The sequence below is a fragment of the Gallus gallus genome, chromosome 12 (assembly GCF_016699485.2).
Source record: "Gallus gallus isolate bGalGal1 chromosome 12, bGalGal1.mat.broiler.GRCg7b, whole genome shotgun sequence".
Taxonomy (NCBI): domain Eukaryota; kingdom Metazoa; phylum Chordata; class Aves; order Galliformes; family Phasianidae; genus Gallus; species Gallus gallus.
In genome coordinates this window covers 9,420,309-9,441,975 of record NC_052543.1, presented here as the reverse complement: position 1 = coordinate 9,441,975, position 21,667 = coordinate 9,420,309, and the positions used below count along the sequence as shown (strand labels likewise).

The following is a 21,667-nucleotide window of genomic DNA, read 5'->3' as shown; positions in this document are numbered from 1 at the left end:
AGAGGTTGTCCCAGTTCAAGACCCAAATTCACCTTCTGCCTGCTCATTTTCAGCCCCCAAACTATGCAGGGATCCTAAGATACAGTTTTCAGGGCATTTTCGAGGAATACCCTATTTTCTTTTATGGTACAGCTTTTTCTTCCTTCTTTTCCTCACTGAAGTCTCCCTTGGGTTTTTCCCATGGGTTTATCCATCGCCCCTGAACCTCCCCTACTTTCTTGTGAGGGTACAAAAAATGTTTCAATGAATATATCTTGTATTCCAGCGCCCAAAGGCAGGACATCCTTCACTCAGCCTCAGGACTGTGCATGACAGTCAGACAAGAGCCTTTATTCTTCTGGCTAGCAGGCTTGGACATTTAAAAAGGGTCAATTTCAGGGGGTGGGAAGAGAGCCTCCAGTTTGTTATAGAGCCCACGTACCTGTTCATCAACCATCCTTTTGCTGTACTAACTAACTTGGTCTCTGACAAACAAGCAAGGTAGCTCTTGTGTGTATTTACTGTATATTTACTACGTATTTCCAGAACAAACACTACATATCACCTTACCTAGAATCAGTATAGTTCCTCTCCTTAGTTTAGCATAACTCCTTATCTCTACCTGTCAATAATTCGTTCCAGGCTGTTGAGAAGCTGGCATCAGTTGTGCCACAAACTCAGCTTTTATTAACACTGCTCACAGTAGACTCCATTCGTTGAGCAGTGAGAGCACGTCCCACAGCTTGCAGCTGATGTATGTGCTGGGGGATGTTATAGCTTCAGGTGGTCTTTTCCATTTATTGACACAGACCTCAGCTGGCCGTCTTCTTCGATTTCTATCTTCTCCTGCCCATTTTCAATGATTTTCCGGGTGGTGATCCTCTTGCCATCGATCACTTCAGTAGAGGTTACGACTGATCTGAAACTGCACGGCCCAGTTGTTTCCTCAGCGAAGGAGAAGATGGTCTGCCCATCGTGACCGAATGAAGTGAATGGCATAAAGGACTGCATCAAGCCAGAAAACAAACTGGAGCTGCTTCCTCTTCCACTGTTTCTGATGTTGTTGAAGAGATCCATCCCTCCAAAGACTTCCCTAAAGATGTCTTCGGGGTCTTGGAATATGTAAGCGATATCAAAGTAGTTGTTATGGTCCCCCGTGGCCCTTCTTCCTATATGGGATCGGCTCTCCTTGACAGATCTGTCATAGAGCGATCGTTTGTGAGGGTCAGACAAAATCTTGTATGCCTCTGTGACAGCTTTGAATTTATTTTCGGCTTCCTCCTTGTTGGCGAGATTCTTATCAGGATGCCATTTTAGTGCCAGTCTGTGGTAGGATTTCCTGATGTCATCCTGGGAGGCGCTTTTTTGCAGCTCAAGCACTCTGTAATAATCCACCATCTCAGGGGTGAGCTGAGACTGCTTGCAAGTTGCCTGGCACCTCTCTCTCACCACGGATATGAAGCCCAGAGATGTCCAGCACCCAGAGGCTCCTGGACACCTGCTGCCACTGCGCTGCTGGGGGACAGGCTCAGTTCATCCCTTGCTCTGCTTTGTCCTTCGGTGTTACAGGGCCACATGGGAAGCTGAGTCCCGTGTTACGAGGTTGTTTCTTTTGAAGCCTTCTGTTCCCAGATTGTGAGATTGTGACCTCAGAGTGGGTTCAGCCAATTGTTGCTCAAGTGATCAAACCACGTTCTGGGGCGGAGTTGGTTGTCATTGGCCTTGTCTTGCCATTGGACTTATGTTCTCAAGTGTTGGTTGTGTACATGATGTAGTTGCCCAACGTAGCTGTAATATCATAGCTCTGATGTATGGCTTTGTCAAATCAGTTTTTGCATGTGCCTGCCAAGAGGGGGATTCTCAGATACTGAGTATAGATCTATGTGCAGTCCAGAGAAGTGTAATGTCATCAGGTCATGTTACTTCTATAGGACATATTACCCAGCTATAGGAAAGCTGTATGTAGTCCAGCCGCTCACATTTCAGGCAGAGAGCTGGTAATTTGGAGAAGGCTCAGGAAAGAGCCCTAAAGATGTGATTAAGGGTTTGGAATACATGCTCTGCAGTGAGATACTCAGGGAAATTTTCTTGATATTAAGAGGAAGTCCAACACCAGCTTCATCATATTCTGTAAGAACCTCCATGAAAACAGAGATTCAATGGTACAGTGGTCTTCTGACTCTCAGGAAAAGCAGTTGGAAGGTGGCACTAGCAACTTAAAATTCTAGATGTGTTGCATGTCCTACACAGCGAAGGTAGTGAATTACTTAGAACCTCCTTGTGTGTCCATTTTTAAACCCAAAGTGGAACTTTTATCTAAAATAATGATTAGATAACCATAATGTAAATGTATGTCCAGACCTAATGCCTCAACAAGAACTTAGCTCCCATGGTAGCACCAAAGTAAATGTCCAAAATGAAGCTCATTAACAACCTTAGCTTCTTTTCTACATGCTCTTTGGGATAGTTGGCCCAGGTACAATAGGGTTGCTGCATAAGCTCAGTACTGGCAAGTGGAGTCTGAGGAGCTGAACTCCCTGATCCAGTGTGAGGTTATCCTGCATCTCTTTCTATTCCCTGGTTTTGTCATTCCTGTGGGAAATGCAATATGTTCACAGGGAATCATTGCATGAAGGAGGTCTCCAAGGAAGTGCCAACAATGAGAACTCAGCTGTCTGTAACCCTGTCATAAACACCTACTAATGGCAGTGTGGGTTGCAGATCACTGCCCTAATTTCCATTATCCCACACTTTGGGAAGGAGTAAACAGCTGATCATACCAAAGAGTGTATGCACAGCACATGAGCCCGCTGCTGTTCTAACACACATTGTAAGTGTGGAGCAATGAAGCCAAGAGGAAGCCATGTCAGCCTGTAGAAAGCAATATGGTGGAGGAGAAAAGAAAAGTGTTGGAGATGATGGCCTCTGAGGTAGGGCTTTGTTGGGCTGATTTCCTCTTTGGTCAATGATGGGGCAGCATTATAGAGGTACTCGCTACATTCTGGCCCTGTGATAGAAGCTGCCATTAGACAGTGCAGTGCTGGTCTGGGGACTGACTGTACACTGGACTTGAGGATGATCCAAGCTTCCCACCCACAAGCCACCAAAAGGTGCAGCGTTCTCCTATCCTCTGCCACTGTGATCTCTTTGTAGATGCTTGGCAGAAACTTCAGGAGCAATTGCTGTTCCTGCTCTCTGCTACCCGGAAGTGAAAATGGGATGTCAGAAACAGATGAAGGAGCCCCATTGGAAGGTCCCAGGCTCGTTATCTGCTGCAGAGTATAGGACTGTGCACAGAAGGAAGGAGGTGGCCCTGCCTTGGGCTGTCTCTTCACAAAGCATCTCCTCCAGGACTTGCTTTCACTGCAGACTGCCTATCACAGACTTGCTGGCGCAATGGATTATCTGTCCTGGGTTTAGTGTGTCCTACCCATCTAAAACATAGCAAGCGTTTTTCTCCTGTCGTCCTGTAGCGGGGGACACTCACTGCCTGTTTGTCTGCTGCCTGCAGCAGGCATCAGAGATTAGCAGCCGTTCAGCAGAGGCCACTGTTGTGAGCCAGAAGGGTTTGCAAGGAAGAAAGAAAGGGTCGAGGAGAGATGGGGAGAAAGAAAAATTGGAGAGGCATGCACACTTCAAGTAACTAGACCCAAACTAGCCTGGCAGCCCCATCCCTAGAAACCAAAGCTTTGAAATGAGAAATGTTTTTCGTATCTCAAATCTCAAGTACAAACAATAAAAACCAGCCCAGACTGTGTTCTTTGAAGAGAAAGTACGAGTGACCTGAACAGTGGTTATCAGCAGCGTCATTAAGATAAACCCTTAACATGATTTAAAGCATCCGAAACTGAAGGCAGCACTTTCAGATACTAACAAAATGGTCTGACATTGGGGATGGAAATCAATAGTAATCTGATGTCACTAAAAATACTCAAAAGTGTCCCATGGCTGATGGAGGTGAGATTAGTGTAAATATTTGTATTCTAATCAGTGGCACGCGAGGGCTGGAGGCGGCCTTTCTGTCTATTTAATTAATGGAGTGGCTTTTTAAAAGGATCCTAATCATATGTGATTGTATCTGCTTATCAACATTTTTGCTAATTAGATGATATGGAGGCAGTCACTCTGCTAATTCCCTCATCCAAACAGCATATCCTGCACAGATAAAGTACAGTCTCTTTTTAATAAGAAACAATCATGAGACAGACTAACCTTAATGGTGCTTATTATCCAAGGATCTTTGGGATTTTCTCTTTTACCCACCCCCTCCTTCCTTTTCCTCCAGTCTCTGCTTCAGTATGCCTGATGGATGCAGATGTGGCAGTCCCCATCCCCTCGGCACCACCATGTCCCACTCTTCCCTCCCAGCCAAGCAGCAGTGGGGGTCAGGTGGGAGATGAGGAGCAAAACACAGGGCACTCAGGGGCAAAACGGCCCAAGATTTTGGTTCATGGACCACAGGTGACCCCAGATTTGTAGCCCCTATTACTGATCTTGCTCCTGGCATCCCAAAAATGTCCTGGTCCAGAAAGAAGTGTGCATCTCTGAGATGTGAAGACTTTCTTCTGTTATTATTCCTTTTATTATAGTTGATTCTGTTATAAAAGGGTCTGGGGGCTAAGGGATTCTTGATAAGCATTTTCTCACCATCCCCCCTGATACCTTGACAAGTCTGGGTTCCTTTTATCTAAAACATGAGCCACAGACATTTGTTCCAAGTCCTTTGGCTATCTAAACAAACACGCATCACACTTTGTCCCACCACTCAAGCTGTCATCGGATGCCTCCCCTTAAGGCAGCTGTGCTTGTCCCCTGCCTGCTCCCCAAGCTGTGATCCCAAAGACAACTACAGATGAGCATGTGAGCCTGACCTCCTGCTGGGTGGCAGAGTGGCCTGCTTGCTTTCAGCACAAGGATTGAAAATAAGTGGAAAATTTGTCCCCTCAATGCAGAGGCTTGTGGTGGGATGGGAGATGGAAGATGGAGCTGGAGGAGGTCCTGGAGAGCTGCGTCTGGCTCCAGTTTTCTGAGCCTTGAGGCCAACCCAAGGTTCAGGCAAGAGGGCGCTCGGCTTCTGGCGGTGTCAAGGAGCAGGACCTCCAAAGAAACACCATTTTTTTTGAGGTATGAAGCCAAAGAGAAGGCCTGGTCCTGCTTACTGGAGTCAAGGGGCCTGGCATGTTTTCTATGTTAGATCATGCCCAGGGCAAGACCTTGCGCCAGTCTTGGAAAGCACAAACGGTGATGTAACTTCTCTCCACGGACTCTGATCCCAGGAGAATTCAGAGCACTCTGGTTTCATTGCCTGGGTCATCTCCATCTGTCATCTGCAAGATCCTCACCCAGGCATGGCTCTGCTGAGGCTATACTCAGCAATACAGTTGGCCGATCCTTCCTCTATTCTTGCTCTCTGGCACAGCCCTGGATCCTTCTTCCTCTCCATTCTACATACAGGGATTAATTCAATATTGACCGCTTTCCCAGAGCGCCGTCCCATTGCCAGTTCCGTGACTGAGGTCTACGACTTGAAAAAGAGGAGGAACATCTGGGCCAAGGATCGCTCTGCAAGCGGTTGAGTCCCGGGGCTTAATGAGGTGCTGCTTATCAGCAGAGCGTGCTTATCTGGAGCCCGCTGCCGGTGTACCTGCTCCAGCCCCATCGTGAGTGAACATGTTTTACCACCCAGTCGCAGGGAGCCGGCAGCGTGCGCGCGGTCAGGCAGCGCGGCTCAGCCGATGCGTGGTAACTCGCGAAGCCGCAGCAACTTTATCACTTTGCAACATCCATACATAGCCACAGCCTTGAATCTTCTCAGGGGAAGAAAGGATGATGAGTTACTGTCCTGGGATTTTTGCTCTGTCTCCAGTCAGTGGGAAGTGGTATGTGGAGCATTCATTTAATAAACCAGAGGGGAAAAAGCTGTAGATCAGCTTCTCATTATTTCAGAGCTGGCTCACGCCATCGCTTGGGTTTGTGCCTGACAGTTCAGTGTGTTATTTGAGGCCACTGAAGCATTCTGCAGAAATGATGCCACCCTCTTCTGAAAGCATGGGGTTCATGAAAGCAGGGAGGGCCTGCCTCCCTTAGTAGCTTTACCATTGCCAATTCCATCTCAATTTTAGGTTTGCAGAGGAGGTGCCCACTTTGGAGACCGGTTCCTGTCAAGAGCCACCACTCCAGCAGGAAACCTGAAGATGGTTCTTCTGCTGAAGTAAAGCAGCTCTAGGGGAGTAAAAATGCACCTGTGAGGCTGGTCTGCAGCGGATGGCAAGGTCCAGAGTCCTGCAATATTTAGACTGTTACGTGCACATAGACCTGGTGCACGTCATTATGTGAAGCAGTGCCCTCCTCTAGAAGGCTGGAGAGATCGTAGGGGATCATTGCTAGCATTCACCCCCCAGTATTTGCCAATGTGTTGTAACAGTTTCTGGGAGTGGGAAACTGGAGTTGACCCCGCAATGAAGATGTCAGGAGACAAGTTTTGGTTCTGGTCCTGCCTGTGGACTCATAGACGAGGCTGTCGGGAAGAGTGAAATTTCCACACTGCCTCAGCAAAGGTTTAGTCCAAGTTTATTGCTGAGATTAAAAGACTGGAGAGTATAAATTGTAAATGTGATGACTTAAGAGCTCATAAATTCAGTATACAACCCCATTCCAGAGAGCCAGTGAGCAGTGCAGCCATGCTGCCTTGGTCTCACAAGCTGCCCTGTGCTCAAACACAAGTTCTCTGAAGAGTCCTTCTGGAAGGAAGGACGGTCACCCCTCCCTAGAATCTATTGAAGCAGCATGACCTGTTTGAGCTGCCAGAGTGGGAAAGATAAACGCTTCTACTAATCCACGGGTTCTTCCATCAGTTTTCTGCTTATCCCACTCGTGTTCCCCTTCATGGAGCTGGGTGACCCCTGAGAGCAGAGGGATGAGGAGGGCTTTGTGGAGGAGTGGTGAACGTGCCACGCTACTTTTGGGGTGAGTTGTGATGGGGTTTCTACAGCTGGGTCATGACTGTCATTGAGTTTGTCCAGAACAGATTTCCTTTAATAACTTGCTTAGGTGTTAACGCTTGGCCGTTATGTATTTTCCTTTTTTTCCAAGAATGATGGAGAGTTAGAAACCATGCTGCCTCTAGGATTAGTCTGGTCCTCACCAGGGGTGCAGATTTTGGGTTGTGAGCTGTAATGGAATCAGAGGTGAGAATGCAGTACTCGATGCCAGCCTTGCTATCCTGCTGGGAGCAGAGCTTGTGACCACATTGTGAAGAAGAAGAGACAGACAAAATCAAGTGAATTGGGCAACATGCAGTAAGTGTGGAGGGGATGGACTCAGTGCTCCTTCCCTGGCTGAAGTCTGTCTGGCTGTTGGGTGTTTGGGTTTGAGACCTTCTCTTTTTGCTTTCTTCCACCCAAACTCTTGAAAACTTTTCAGATTCACCCAAAATATTCATCATCCCTCGTTGCTGCAGTGCCAGTTTATGTAACAAACAGCAACTGCCATTTCCTGGGCTTCAGTTCTGAACGAGGAGCAGAAATAACATTTAACAGGCAAGAGCAGATGAGAAGGAGATAAAGGAATAAGGAGGGGGTGGGGGGAGGAGAAGAGAGGGAGGGGAAGAGGAATGCAGAGGTATGTGGCTGCATGTTGTGCTGTGTTTATGCACAAACAGGCATGCTTATCGATACCCAGATGGGAGCATGACTGCATAGCTGTATCTCCGGAGGCAGCGGGTGCCCCTGGGCTGGGCAGCAGGGCTGCAGCCGCCCCTTGGGATGCTGCTGCGTTATCAGGTCGCAGCAGGCAACCCTTGATCCCCTTCTTGTTGGGATCACAGCCCTTGAGCCCATGTGGGGCTCTCAGAACCAGCTTCCCTGGCTGGAAGGACAAGAGGGGATACAGATGTCACTCACTGGGGCGCGGGAGCTGGCATTGTCCCCACGCTTTGGTGGGACAACTGTGGGGTGAGCAGAGGACCTGGAGAGAGCACTTGCCTGGAGTCAATGTGGGCAGTGCAGGATGGGTCAAAACAGTAATTTCACCCCATAAATTGGACTGTCCAGGTGGATCTGTGTGCAGTGCGCTGGGGAGACAGACATGAAGTCTCCTTTCTTATTTTCTCTGTGTTTTTAAAGAGGAGCAAAAAAAGCACTTTTACGACCTTCCTCCTACCTCCACTTCCCAGCACCCAGTCGCAGTGACCACTGATCTTACGTGGCTCATAACTGCAAATAGCTCAGGAACTAATTAACTCGACTGTGTCGCGGCTGCCTGCCTTTTTCACCAAAAATCAATTAAGGAAGAACACATTTCCCCTTCCCCTCCCTTCCCACTCCATTTTGTGGAGGGGAGATGGGGCAGCATGGACCAGCACTGCGTTCCCAGGGCTCCCAGGGGTCGGGGCACAGCGGAGGGGGATTAGCAAGGTGGAGAGACGCGGCTTCTGCCAACGGGAGCGGGACTGCTCCCCAGGGGCACGTGGCGGTGGGAAAGCTTGATTGCCACATGCAGCCACGCAGCACCACGCTCCTCCCTCCCGCTGTCCCCGCTCCCCAAAGACCCCCTTGAATTGTGTGTGTGTGCTGGGAGGGGATCGGCTGCCTGAGTGTTATTTATTTGCATGGGTAATGAGCCCCTCCAGAAGGGGCTGTGAGGGAGAGGCGGGTGGGAATCGCGGTGCTGCTTCCCTGCCAAGTGAGGGAAGAGGTGTTGGTTATAAAGGAGTAAGCGAGGAATTCAGGAAGATGAATTTTGTGTTTTGTGAGAGATAGTGGTAGGAATTGGAGGGGAGTCTAATGTGCATTTGGAGGCCTTGGAGGTGGGGCCTCTCCACGGCCCCAAAGGCGCAGCAAGAGCAGTACTCCTCGACACAGATCTCCCCTCCACACTTGCTCTTCTCTCTCTGCTGCATCCCTGGATGCATTCAAGGCCAGGCTGGATGTGGCTCTGGGCAGCCTGGTCTAGTGGTTGTTGACCCTGCCCGTGGCAGGGGGGTTGAAACTAGGTGATCTTTGAGGTTCTTTTCAATCAAGGCCATTCTATGCAACCCCCAAAAACACTTTTCCTGAGAACAGGAGATGGCCCTCCCTAGGGCACACTGCTAAGACACCTGGGCACGCCAGGTAAAACCTCCTGAGCATTATTTCTGTAAATGCCTCCATTTGGTCCGTATCATCTCCTCAGATCTCTATTGAAATGCCCTTCTATTAATAAATAACTCCATTCTCCATTACCCCGCATCCACTGCTCACATTGAAGTAACTGGGAATTCGGGTTTGGTTTTTATAGACATCAGAAATAGATTTTATCTTCAGCGAGGGCTCTCCCTCCACCTCCCCAACCTTTGTCCCATTGCACCAAGCACAGCAGTGGCTGGGAGCATCTCTCATTGGTGTTGGGAAGGATGGGCTTACAAGGGTCGGGTCCTTCCCTCTGCGTTGGTGATCTGTGTGTGTGCATCTCCGTAGTATGGTGTAAAGCACTTGAGAAAACAGGATAAATTTTGAATGAAGTATCTGTGTATCTGACATAGTTGGTTCTCAAGGCTTTTTGCTTCATTTTGTTTTCTTTGGGAGAGGAGTAGTCTGGCTTGGGAAATACCTATCAGGAATCTTCCTTGAGTACAGCCATGACTCTGAGCCACCGCATGAATGTGGGGAAGATTTTCTTTTTTTAGGCTGTGGGTTGCAAACATTCCCTGGAAAATATTTGAGTTTTGAGGAGCATCAGTTGGTCGTGATTGGGCGAGGAAGTCACAGGGTGATGTTTCTATCCCTGGGTTGGATGGGAGCACGCTTTCTGGCAGGGAAATCAGTGCATGCGAATTAGAGTCGTGGTTTCCATGAATACTATCATATATGGATTTGAAGCTGGTTTTCCAAGAGCAGTCATGCCAGGAAAACTTGCACTCTCGCATTGCCCCAGGCAGCAAACACAAGTGACACAAACACGGCGAGGGTAACTTCGTTTACAACAGCGACTGTTAAAGGACAAAAAAAAAAAAAGAAGTATGTGTAAAATCTGCTTTCCCTGCTCTCCCTCCCAGATACACGAGCTCCGAGGTCTGGCACTGGCAGTACGGCACGCGTGGACCGGCGCCGGCGCGCACCTGGGCGCAGGTAAGGCTGCTTTGGGGTGGGGACTGGATTCCTTCCCAGCCCCTTTCAGCAAACAGCTCCTGCCCCGCAGCCCTGCGTGCCTTCGCCCTTATCTGCCTACACGAGGCGAAGCGATAAGTGTTATTGGCCGTGGAGCTATGCATCCCTCCAAAGGTGTGCATATGCTAACTGTGTTTCTTGCTAGAAGTGGGAGCCTTCTTCGTGTAAGAGCTTGCTTATTTATTTATTTATCTATTTATTTTAAGAAATAAAAATTAAAAACCTGATTTAGTGCTCGATCCAGCAGTAGGCAACTCTGCCGGCAGCGGGGCGGGGGGTTGGGACTAAATGAACTTTGAGGTCCCCTCCAACCCAAGCCATTCTATAATTAAACGTCTAAGAAAGTAAAACTACATTAATAAATAGCACTATTAATAGTGCTAGATGTGTGGACCTCGTCTATGTTAGTGCAGACAACCACGGTGTTTCTCAAGAGGTAAATACAGTCTTGGTCTGGAAATGGCCAAACCAAGCTGCACAGCAAAGACCTGTCTGGTCCATGCAGTTGACAGTGGAGGAAATAACCGGGAGGGTACCCGTGGCAGCTCTAGCTGGGGCATGCAGTCTGTACCGTGGGGACATCCCAGCCCCTTGCCCCCTCATGCCCTCATCCTGGCAGGACATGGTGCTGGTCCAACCCAGCAGCTGTCAGCTGGGACCAGGTTTTGAGAGCTCAGGAGATGCCACTGCCTTCTGCTGGGAGTTCATTGCACTCATTCTGGTTCGCAACTGCTGTCATTTTAACCCATCTCTTTCCAAGGAATGACTCAGCTCCAGAAAGGCAGGCAGTTTTTTACTCCCCCTGCTCACAAGGAGAATCTGATGGTATATGAAGGGATAGGAGCTCCTTTGTCTCTCCCTGACCCCAGGGCTGGAAGAAGCAGCTCCCATCTGTGTCATGTCTGTTTTGTGAGGCATATGAACAGGTCAGCTCACTGTTCTCCTGTGCTCTCTCTTGGCAGCTCAGATCGCCCTGCAAAGCATGCACCAGCAGACCTGGAAACCTCCATGCCCAAGCAGCAGCTTCCCATCGCTGTGCCATGTCTCTGCCCTTCTGTGGGGGATACACAAGGGGTGAACAGGCACGGGGGTTTTGGGGGAAGTGAACCCCAGCTTCTGTCCCGCGTTTCAACTTCCGTGGCCGACATCAAACGCGTCGCTGCAGCCTGAGCCCCCACAGGCCTGACGGAGGAGCAAAAAGAGAGGGCTGGAGGCAGCAGATCCTAATCTTTATTAAATAAGAACAAAGCTTATGCCGGCTAATGAGAAAAACAAACTGATGAAAGATCCGGCGAGCTCCTCCGAAGGACACAAAGAAATTCTCTCTGAACGAGAGCACGCTAAAAATATGCCCGAATATTTATTTTGCTGGCAGTGGCTTCACAGGCTCCAGATTTGATGCCGTCTCTTGGGGGACTGGCACAGTGACGAGGGAGCAGGGTGCTCTATCCCGTGCCCCATCCAGAGCTGTGGCAGTGCCAGGCAGTAGCCACTGGGTCTATGTGCTGTTGGGCCTCCATGGTGCCAGGCCTATGTGCCACCAGGTCTGTGAGGAGATAAGGGCACTTTGCTATCTTTTGGATGCCCCATTCCTGGAGGTGTTCAAGGCCAGGATGGATGGAGCCCTGGGCAACCTGGTCTTGTGCCTGATGTAGTGGTTGGCAACCCTGCCCGTGGCACAAGGTTGGAACTGGGTGATCTTGGAGGTCCTTTCCAACCCAACCGTTCTGTGATCGTTTTGTGCTCACTGTCTGGTGGTCTCATCAAGGCAGATCCCGCGCCATATGAAAGTGCAACATAACATAGCAGAGGGCTGTTCTGAAATCCCCTCCCCAGCTCCCAGCCAGCTCCACCTGAGCCCCTGCAGCTCAGCTTTGCCCAATGCTGGATGTGACTAAAAACGTCACTTCTAAGGGCAAAAGCAACACGGTTCCTCCTCCACCTCTGCTGACCATGAAACCTCAGCCTCTACTCTTTTAATGTCCTGTGCCTGAACTTGCTGCCAGCAGGTCAAGGGGAACATAATTTACTCAGGCTTTGATGCATTTGATACAGGTTGGGGTGAGAGGCGGGGGGAGGGAGGTTGCCCAGGATGGGTTGGAAGGTGCCAGAGCCCTCTGCTAACCGTGAGGTGCTGCCTGGGGGGGCTCCTCGCAGCGGGTGGGAGGCAGCAGGCATTTGTCTGCAGGCCCCTTCTTATCTCCTGCTCTGATGAGGAGATTGGGAAGGAGGGGAGGCTCTGCCTGTGCTCAGTGCTGCCTGGAGAGGTTTCCGAGTGCTCAGGCTACAAACCCTGAAACACTGTGCACCCCCCCCCCGACTCCTGCCCCTCTCACTCCTCCAGCGACCGGCCTCAGCCACGTGCTGCTCGGTGTAGGACTTTCTGTAGGTACAGGAGCTGCATCCCATCCTGAAGCAAAGTGGGAGCTGACAGATTTTGCAAACAGCCCCTCCCGACAGCACTGTTTTTGGATTACAGCCTGCACCTCACTATGAGCACCGCGCCAGAGACTGATGCTTCCCAGCACAGGTTGATCCCCCCCCCACCCCCCCTTTCATTTGTTTTTAATTATCATTATTTGGGAGTTTCTTTTGGTTTGTTTTCAGGGAGAGGAAACCGAGGAAAAACACAGCACCCCCAGCGAGAAGAGGTGCCCAGGCTCTGCCCTGACCCACTGCTGTTCAGCAGGAGGAAGCAAAGTGGTGTGACTGCTGCGGTTTCAGTTCTCACCCCACCTCACTGCCCAGGAGCCAGGACCGTGGCTTAGGAGAGGAAAAGGTCCTTTGAGCCAACCTACTCTGGGGGGCTCCCCCAACCCTACGGAGGGGCTGGAAACATGAGGGGGGCCTGGAAAAGCAGGGCACCCCTGCAAACCCCACTCCGGTGTATTGATATTCAGTGCAGAGTGAGGGGTGTAAATTCAGAGCTATCTCCTCACCGCTCACCGTTTATGCCGTTCATTTCACATAGATGTCACTACTGCCTTATAAGCACTCCTCCGAGCCAGCCGCTTAAATGGACCCAGTGCATTATAGTAATGGAGTAACTGTATAAAAACAATGAAATCCAATCTCTTTAAACTGATTTGATGTCTGCCTGAACCACAACATTTCCTGCTAATGGCTTCCTTCATTTTGTAACCGTGATCTCCACCTGATCAGATTACAGCTGTTTTTAATTACAAAGCTAATAGAGTTTGTAGGCAGTGTCGGGAGGATGGCGCATGCCCCAGGCAGAGAGGAGCTGGTGGGGGCTTGGGGTGGCTGTGCTGACATTCAGCCTATGGAGCAGACTGTCACAACACCAGGATGGGGACAGCTGGGAGGGATGGGGACAGAATAGGGATGTTGGTGCCATCTGACTGCTACAGCTGATGGGGCAGGAAAAAGCACTGAGGGTGACTGACAGTGGAAAAAGTCCTCAAGATTGATGTCTTTCTTATGGGATAGCACAGCCAGCTGCAGGGTTGGATTCCTCCATCTCAGCCTGGATGGTTGAGATGGGGAGCATCTGTGCGGCTCATCCTGGCCCCCCAAAGGCCTCGTTTTGTCTGGCCGTTGGTTTGTTTGCTGACTGCTCCATTGCTGTGGGTTAGGAGCACAGAGCAGAGTAGCCGTGGGGAGAGAAGCAGTCTGAAATCTGTTCCCAGATGGTGATGGCCGGGGATGTTTGATGCCCAGAAAACACTGTGGTGTGTTAGAGATGCTTCTGAGTAGCCCATGCTGGTGTTTAGGATTCAGCTGATGTTGGGCTCAGCTGAAAAATATCAGCAGTGAAGGAGAGCAGCATCTCCAGCTTGCAGCCAAGTCCTGCTGTGAGAATCTCCCATTTGGGGTGCTGGAGTTGCTCACGTGCCCACCAAGGCACAGTGGTGAGTGATCCACTCCCAGCAGCTTGGGCAAGGGGAGGACAAGGCAGGAGGAACCCCAGAGCACCACGGGGAAGTTCATGCTGCTGAGACCTGCTTTGGAGCTGCTCCCACCGCCTGCTTCATCGCACTGCTGAGGACGTTCATCCTCCTCTGCCTTGGTGCAGGAGCTGCTTGTGCCAGGTGAGGCCTTGTAAATGATTTAGGGTCCACATCAAGAGCACATCAATTACATACCCTGAGACCTAATTATTTCACTTGACAGGAGTCTCTCTCCTTAATTTCATTGTCTTCTCAGTCTCCCCTTTCACAGCAGGGCTGTGGATGATCTGCTGGGCAGTGTGTCTCATTGTGCCTCCTTCTGCTTACCAATACTGCCCAAACTCAGCTGTTTCCCCTTTCCCTTAGTGAAAGTGAGTTCTAGACACAGTGCTGAGGCCAGGTGAAGACTGGGGCTGTGTTCCCAGACTGTAGGCTTTGGAAGGCTCTGGGGATGTGCTGTAGTGAGCTGGAATGTATTTGTTCCTTACAGAGCCCTTCTCACTGCCTGGGCGCCCATCAGCAGCCTGGCACAGGATGATGCCGAAAGCCCTCATCAGCCACACCAGAGCTTCTCCTCTTCTCCTTACACCTCTTCCTTCATCTGAACTTTTAAACCCCGTGTCTGGTGCAGCTTTTTGCAGTAACTCAAGCCTTGGAGAATCATTAATAACGTGCTGTTTTCACAGTGACACCAACATGAGCTGCCAAAACACCAAACACCAACAGCCAGTCCTGCCCGGGTGAGCGGAGCACGAGAACACACCATCTCCTCCCCATAACTTGGTATGTCTTTAAGCGTGTTTATTTTTCAAGCCTTAAAACTACCCTTTCCTAAAATAAATAAATGGAACTAATACCGGGAGCCTAGGATTTTAAAGCAACCCTACAAAAACAAAGCAGTGCGTGCAGATCAGTTGTCACCAGCAACCGTGCAATAACAAAATAACACACGCAACCCCATGCAACGCTGAAGCAACCACCGTGTGCTTGCAAGAGGGGAAATATACGGAGAAGGGGCTGTAGGAACCAAACCACATTGAGCAGCTTCAGTGTCGGGTACAAGGCAGGGGGTCATTGGCCATGCAGTCAGTACCACTTCATTGGCACAGTTTTAATAGCCTGACGAAGGAAAAGGACACGAGGTTTTGTGATGAAACAGGAAGCTCCCTCAAATCCTGGAGCCTCTGAAGAATTGTCAGTGGAATGAGAAGCTGAAACTGCTCCGGGTAGTGGGGCAGGGGGGCATGGGTGGGAGGCTCCGAACACAGACCTCCCCGACTCCCACACTCTGCTCTTTGTTCCCCTTTTATACATATATATTTTTTCAATTATTTGAGGCTTTCTCATAGCTTGCTTTTTTTTTTTTTTTTCAGTGCACAGGCACTCTGAGGTTAGCGAGAGCGTTCTCAGAGCAAACCCCATCCTACACGAGCCGTTGCTGGTGAGACCCACCTGCGTGCGCTGCGCTGTGGAGCAGGATCAGCATTGCCATCCAGGCTCTGCCTGTGCCCGATGCACAAAACCGTGTGTTTGAGGAAGTACTTCTGGAGTTTGAAAAGGTCTGGTTACCTTCTTCTTCTTCTTCTTTTTTAAATACTTATTTTATAATTTATTTCTGCACCTTCTATTTCTCACACATAGCGCTTCTGTGCGGCTGCGGGAGCTGCTGAGCAAAGCCTCTGCTCCTGGGTCAGCTAAGAGTCACCCGAGACAATTCCTGTAGCGATTTGTGACCCGTTCTTCTACATCTGAAACACAAATGTGCCGAAAAAAATGTGGTTTGGTGGTTTAGCTGTTACTAGAGGGAATCTGGTGGCCACGAAGTTACTGCACAGAGGTTGGTGAGGGCTGAGTCTCCATGCAGCCTGTGCTCTTCAGCTGTTTCCAGCCCACGGCTCCCTTGCATGACCGCCAAAGGGACTGGATGGGAGACCTGGGCTAGCTGAAGACAGTACTGTGGGGATGCCTGTGGGCATCAGGGGATGGGGCTCCAAGGCAAACCCAAGGCAGCTCCAAGGGAAATGGCATCTGCCCTTCCCCAGCCCACGATGGGCTGCCTGTCCCTAGCAGGGTGCCCTTCCCCGTGCCCTGAAATGGCAGGGGAGCGCTCAGCCATGGGGCTGACGAAGGGAACCCAAGGGAAGAGCCAAGAGTCTGTCATGACACCGTGCTCTCCTCCGTGCTAATTGTACGCTTGGGACCAAATTTAGCCTGGTGCAACTTTGCTGAAGTCACCAGGGATTAATTTGGCCTCTGGTGGCTCCATTGTTTTAGCTAAATGAGTCAGAAGAAGCAGCCTATTCTTATCTGCGCACAGTGGGGCAGTGACAGTAATGGCTCGGCAAGGCAGACCCCAAAAGCAATGCGGCTCAGACCTGGGGTCAGGGCTACCATGAGCAAAACGGGGCTGCAGGAGGAAATGTTTTGACGTTTGGGTTACAGATGGAGGCAGGCTCAGCGTGGGCGTGCTGGCAGCGCTCACCGCCACTGCGGGTGGAAGGGAAGGGGGCTGCCAGGTTCCCTGAATATTTGGCGGTGCCGTTGGAGTTCCTCAATTCTTTGTCGGACGGAGAGGGAAGCTGTGGCTCTGGAAGGGGCGTGTGGTGTCGGAGGGGACTTCACGCCCGGTGAGAAAGGGAGCCATGGGTTGGAAACAGCTGAAAAGCACCGGCTGCATCCCTTGCAGGGCTTGCACAGGGCTGGAGATGTCCTGGGGAAAAGGCTTAGCATGTTGAGTTTCCCAGCTTCTGGGAAATTCGGGATAAGTTGGGCCACTGTGATCTTCCAACCCAGGTTGGGTCGGAGCCATTAGCAAGCAGAGAGATGTCTGAATGGGCCATGGTAGCCTTGTGCCTTGGCCAGCTGGCACCCAGGAGGGTTTGGAATGCAAAGCTGGCACTGAGCAGGCCACAGAGATGGGACTGCTGTCCCTATTCCTGCACCCAGCCTCCCCTTTCCATTCCCTTGGCAGAGCAGCACAAAGCCTTTGGTCCCCACACTGCCACCCAGCCCCTTTCACTGTGGCCAAACACACTTTAAATGAATCTGAGAGAAAGGTTTGAGACGAGGCCGGGTGGACGCGGGGTGCCCCAATGGGCACATCCCAGTTGGGCAGGGAGTGGGGCCACAGCGCTGTGCTCTGACCCTACCGAGGTAACTACATAATGAGCCTCTTGGAATCCCTCCATCCCTGCCAAAGGGGTGGGATCGGGGGACGCTTTTGTTTGCCATAATGAACCTGTAATTATGCTGCTTTTCTTGGTTTTAACCGCATTTTTTTGCGTGTGCGTCGTTCTCTTTGTATTGACAGATTTATGGCTGGGATACCCCGGCCGGGCGGCACACGGGGCCAACACACTGCCTGCTCAGAGAGCTGCGGGGCAGCGATGGGGGCTTCTCATTGCCCCGGCTCCCAAAGGGTTAAAGAAAGACATGGGAATTAATGCACACGCAGAGGTGCCACCTCTCCAAAATCCACTGCTTTGGGCACAGTTAAATATATATGTATGTGTGTGTGTGTGTATATATATATGTATGTATGCGTGTATATATATATATATATATATATATATGTATATATATTTAGGTCCAGGTGAATTAAAGAAGAGGAGAGAAAGGAAGGAAAGGAAAAAGTAGGGAACGATTAAACGGCATAAATAAATAAATAACACCCACCAGATTTCAGCTCCCAGGCGCTCAATAAAATTACACTTTGAAATGCAAGGATTAAGCAGGGTAGGTGACAAGGTAACTTTGTTAACAGGCTAATCTCTCGCCTTAACAGAGACAGGGGATTTACATGTGACTGCACAGAGCTGCTTTATGGCCTCTTTTTTTTTTCCAGCTGGAGATGGTAGGAAGGGGCAGGATGAGATGGGACACGGCTGGGTGTTTTAAAGCCATTTGTAAAGCGGGTTTAAACTGTTGGGTTGGTTCTTTAAGTTTGTTTTTGTGTTTGTTGGGTTGTTTTTAATGAGCAAGGCTGCAAGGAAATGTGTAGCCAACAACCAGCTGTCTCCAAACAGCCCAGGTAGGCAGTGCTGAAGATGTCACAGCTGATGAATAATTGGGCCATTTTGTCCCAGGTGGCTTTATCTGCCTTCTTATAGAAAGCCAGCCAGCAGCACGGGCTGTTTGAAATGTTACGTCTGCGTTTCTTTTGCCCTGAGTTTCTGTATTTCTTCAGCCAGAAGTGCTTTATTTCTTGGTAGGATGAGAGGTAACGGCCTGAAGTTGCGCAGGGGAGGTTCAGGCTGGACGTTAGGAAAAATTTCCTCTCAGAATGAGTGGTGAGGTACTGGAATGGGCTGCCCAGGGAGCGGTGGGGACGCTGCCCTTGGAGGTTCTGAAGGGTGGATGGCACAGTGAGTGATGTGATTTAGTGGCATGGTGGTGACGGGTTGGTGGTTGGACTAGGTGACCTTAGCGGTCTTTCCAGCCTTACAGATTCTGACTCTGAGATTCTATTCTGTGATTTCTTTACATTTCTGTCCGTCACTATAATGTGGCGGTGGCAGGAGGATGAGCCTGAAATGAGATCTGGATCCACCTGTGTGGGTTTGCTCACCCAAACCACACGGTGCCCACCCTGCTGTGCTGGGGTTCCACCACTCCCTGCCTTCCCTCTGCCACGCAGTGAGCTGTTTGCTCAGCCTTGCAGCTCTCTGGGCATGGTTGGCTGCTGAACCACCCATGGCAAAGCAGGGGAGATGGGGGGAGCCGGCAGAAGTTCAGGCCTTCTCCAGGCTTCTTTGTTTCTGGATAAAAATGACAATGAGAAAGCCATCTCCTCCAAAATCTTCATTCGAAATCCAACAGAAAGCAGCGGGATGAACATGTTCTCTGGTTTTAAATAGCTCTGGTGACAGTATTTATCATGCTATTTTCATTGCAGCATTGCTGGGGTTTGAGCTGGCTGTGGGTGGAAGGACCGAGCCTGGAAGGAAACCCCGTGTGAAATCCCCAGCCTGCTTTGCAGATGTTGGGCTGCTTCTGGGTGAGATTTTAGCTTTTGCAGGTGGGTGAAGGTGAGCTTACCCAGGAGCCGAGGTCAGGGAGAGATGCTTTTCTCCTTGCACGGATGTACACACGGCAGGAGAGAAGGCGTATTCGTGCAGGAGGGCTGCGCTACATCAGTTGAGTGTGACTTTTTAAACACCTCCTAACCATCAAAACCGAAGAGGCTTCTAACAGTGAAAAACAAATGATGTGGCCAAGCACGGCCCCTCAGCTTCCAGACCCCGGGTTTATGGCTCCAAGCTGCCTTTGCAGGAAGGCGTATGCAAAGCTTGGCAGCACATCTCCCCCGACAGCCCTCTGCGCCGCCTTCTCAGGCACGAACACCCACTTTAAACATCGGGCAAAACCTCAGCTCTGAAGTTTCTCCATCATTTGGGCGCTAAAACCCAATCAAACCGAGCAGCAGACGCTTATTCCGTGCAGGAATCCGGCCAATTGTTTCTCTTCCCCCTCTCGTCCTTATACCTTAAATCATTTTGACCTTTAATTGGCCCTAATTTGCCCACAGACGGCCCTGGGACCCTTCAACACATTTGCTTGTAATTGGGTCCCTTTGTTATTTTTCCAGCGAGCCGCTCGCTGCTTGTTTCTTTTTGAAAACATTGCGGCGTGTCATTGAGAGCGGAGCCGCTTTTAAATGAGCCCTGCTGGGGGCCAGGAGAGCCCTGTGAAAAGCCCAGCAGAGAGAGACAGGGCTATCTAAACGCAATTATCATATCACTGCGAAAACGTGAAACCAGCCCCGGCTTAAGCAAACACCGCACGCCCCTGGGCCGGCGGCTGAGCGGCGGGTGGGCGAGGAGTGGGGTGGGCTGGGAGAGGTTTGTGCTGGGAGAGCTCGGGGCTGGGAAAGGGCTTCTGCCATCCCAGCTCCATGCGGGGATGCTGCGAGCATCGCTGCTTCGTGCTCGGCGCGAGCGTCGCTTGGCGAACCCTCGGCCACGCGTTGTGCTTAAATCCACCTCGTTTCGGTGTGTCGGTGGCGAGTTTGACTATGGGGAGGAGCAGGGAAGTTCGGGGGCAAAGCAGCACTAGCTTCGGTATTGAGCAAAGGTATCAGCCCTGTGCGCGCTGTTAATCTGGCTGTGGCCACGGTTTGCCCCTAGCCCCACTCATCAAGATCTTAACTGTCCAAAGTGAAGTTATAACAGCGAGGGATAATACCGAGCCAGATAGCATCTGAGCTGCCTCCCGCGCTAATGGACAGTTGTTCTGTAACAGAGCCTCCCAGCTCCGCTCGCCCTGCAGCAGAGACCTCGCGTTGGTATTCGCTCCGTGTGGACCTTAAACCGAGCTGAGTCACGGTGCTGTCAAACCCCTGAGCTGGGCTGTGGTGCCGGCATTGGGTTGGCCCTCATCCCTCCAGCTGGGATCGGAGCATCCATGAAGGCAGCGCCCGCAGGCTGGGTTAGCAAATTGCACCTTGTGTTGCACAGAAAACCGAGAGAGCGTGGCTGGCAAAGCTGTGGCTGCACTTCTGCCCTGCTGATGGGAGCTCTGTGTCAGTCAGTCTGCGTGCAGCTCCAGCGAGGCAAAGGCACCATCCTCATGAGTGTGTTACGATCCTTCCCCTTCAGCTCGAGTGCCCAGGATTCCTGCATACGTAAATGTTTGCAGAGTCAGGGCTCTGTTTGTATTGCCTGCTCACTAATCTAAGTTTATATTTAAGCTTCTGATGTTCAGTTCATTTTTTTTTTTCAATCCATCCATTGCATTAAGGAAAGGTATTTGTTTTGTTTTTGGGCAGATGTCTGAAACGCTCCCGGTGGGCTTGGTGCCTCGCTGCAGTAAACACAGGGTGAGTCCAACAGTTTGGGCTGGGGGCTTCAGTTTTGAGCAGGGATGGAGAATGAGAACTGTGTTGCACACACATTGTCAGACCGTTGTACAGCTCTGTGCTCCATGCCGGCTCAGCAGGCTTCCAACAGGACAAGTACAGGCACACCTGCATCTCACAGCAACTCCTCCGAGCCCAAATACTTCACAGAGACTCATCCTGGAGATGCTCATGTCATGGAAGTCCTCCGCCAGTGCTGCCTTGGTCTGATATGGTCATCCCTCATTGGTAGGGCATGGCACAAAAGGGATTCTGCTCTCCTTGCTCTGACTACTGTGCATAGAGCTGCACAGCTGTCCATCCAGCAGTAAAAAAAAAAAATCCACTTTTTAACAATGCTCTCTTTTTTTTTTTTTTTTAATTAAAACAAAACAAACAACCAAAAAGCCTGAACGACCAGGCAGGCAGAAGTCCCCTTTTATCCAAAATAATCAGTGGTGAATTTGGGAAAGTTGGATGGAGGCCAAGGAGCTGCAGCAGAGTGAAAGTTGGGTGACTTTCCCAGCAGTGGGCAGGGACACATCCACAGCATCCATTCCCCCACTGCCACAGGAGCATCGAGCCCTGGCCGGCAGCACAGCCGCTGCCTCCTTCCCTTTGCTGCCAGATAAAGAGGACAGGCTCTCCTTTTTCAGCCCATTCTGCTCGCACAATGGGAGAAGGGGATCAGCGCCAAAATTACAAGTGTGAGCCCTTAATGCACCAGGTTGAACAATGGGCTTCAGAGGCGTCTGCCTTGTACAGCGAGTTCTGACTACCCAGCGCCATGGAAAGAA

General features: G+C 50.6%; 1 protein-coding gene and 1 long non-coding RNA gene across 8 annotated transcripts in view; one reads left to right on the top strand and one right to left on the bottom strand.

Annotated features, from left to right (window-relative positions):
- The window catches only part of LOC101750361, a 115,651-nt gene that overhangs the window by 83,996 nt on the left and 9,988 nt on the right, over window positions 1-21,667 (top strand). For all 7 annotated transcript variants that reach the window (XR_005839218.2, XR_005839221.2, XR_006931289.1 and 4 more), the window contains 7 exons: window positions 10,013-10,085; window positions 11,087-12,654; window positions 12,732-14,176; window positions 14,722-14,818; window positions 15,416-15,594; window positions 18,930-19,031; window positions 20,802-20,852. This is a non-coding gene — a long non-coding RNA (uncharacterized LOC101750361). The remainder of the gene's footprint in view (window positions 1-10,012; window positions 10,086-11,086; window positions 12,655-12,731; window positions 14,177-14,721; window positions 14,819-15,415; window positions 15,595-18,929; window positions 19,032-20,801; window positions 20,853-21,667) is intronic.
- On the bottom strand, window positions 626-1,609 carry DNAJB8 (DnaJ heat shock protein family (Hsp40) member B8). The gene has a single exon (XM_001233012.6). The coding sequence runs from the start codon at window positions 1,375-1,377 to the stop codon at window positions 751-753; it is 627 nt and encodes a 208-aa protein (XP_001233013.1). The 5' UTR covers window positions 1,378-1,609; the 3' UTR covers window positions 626-750.

What these genes read in the sequence shown, in the direction of transcription:
- DNAJB8 (XM_001233012.6), bottom strand. Translation starts at nt 1,377, where the DNA reads ATGGTGGATTATTACAGAGTGCTTGAGCTGCAAAAAAGCGCCTCCCAG.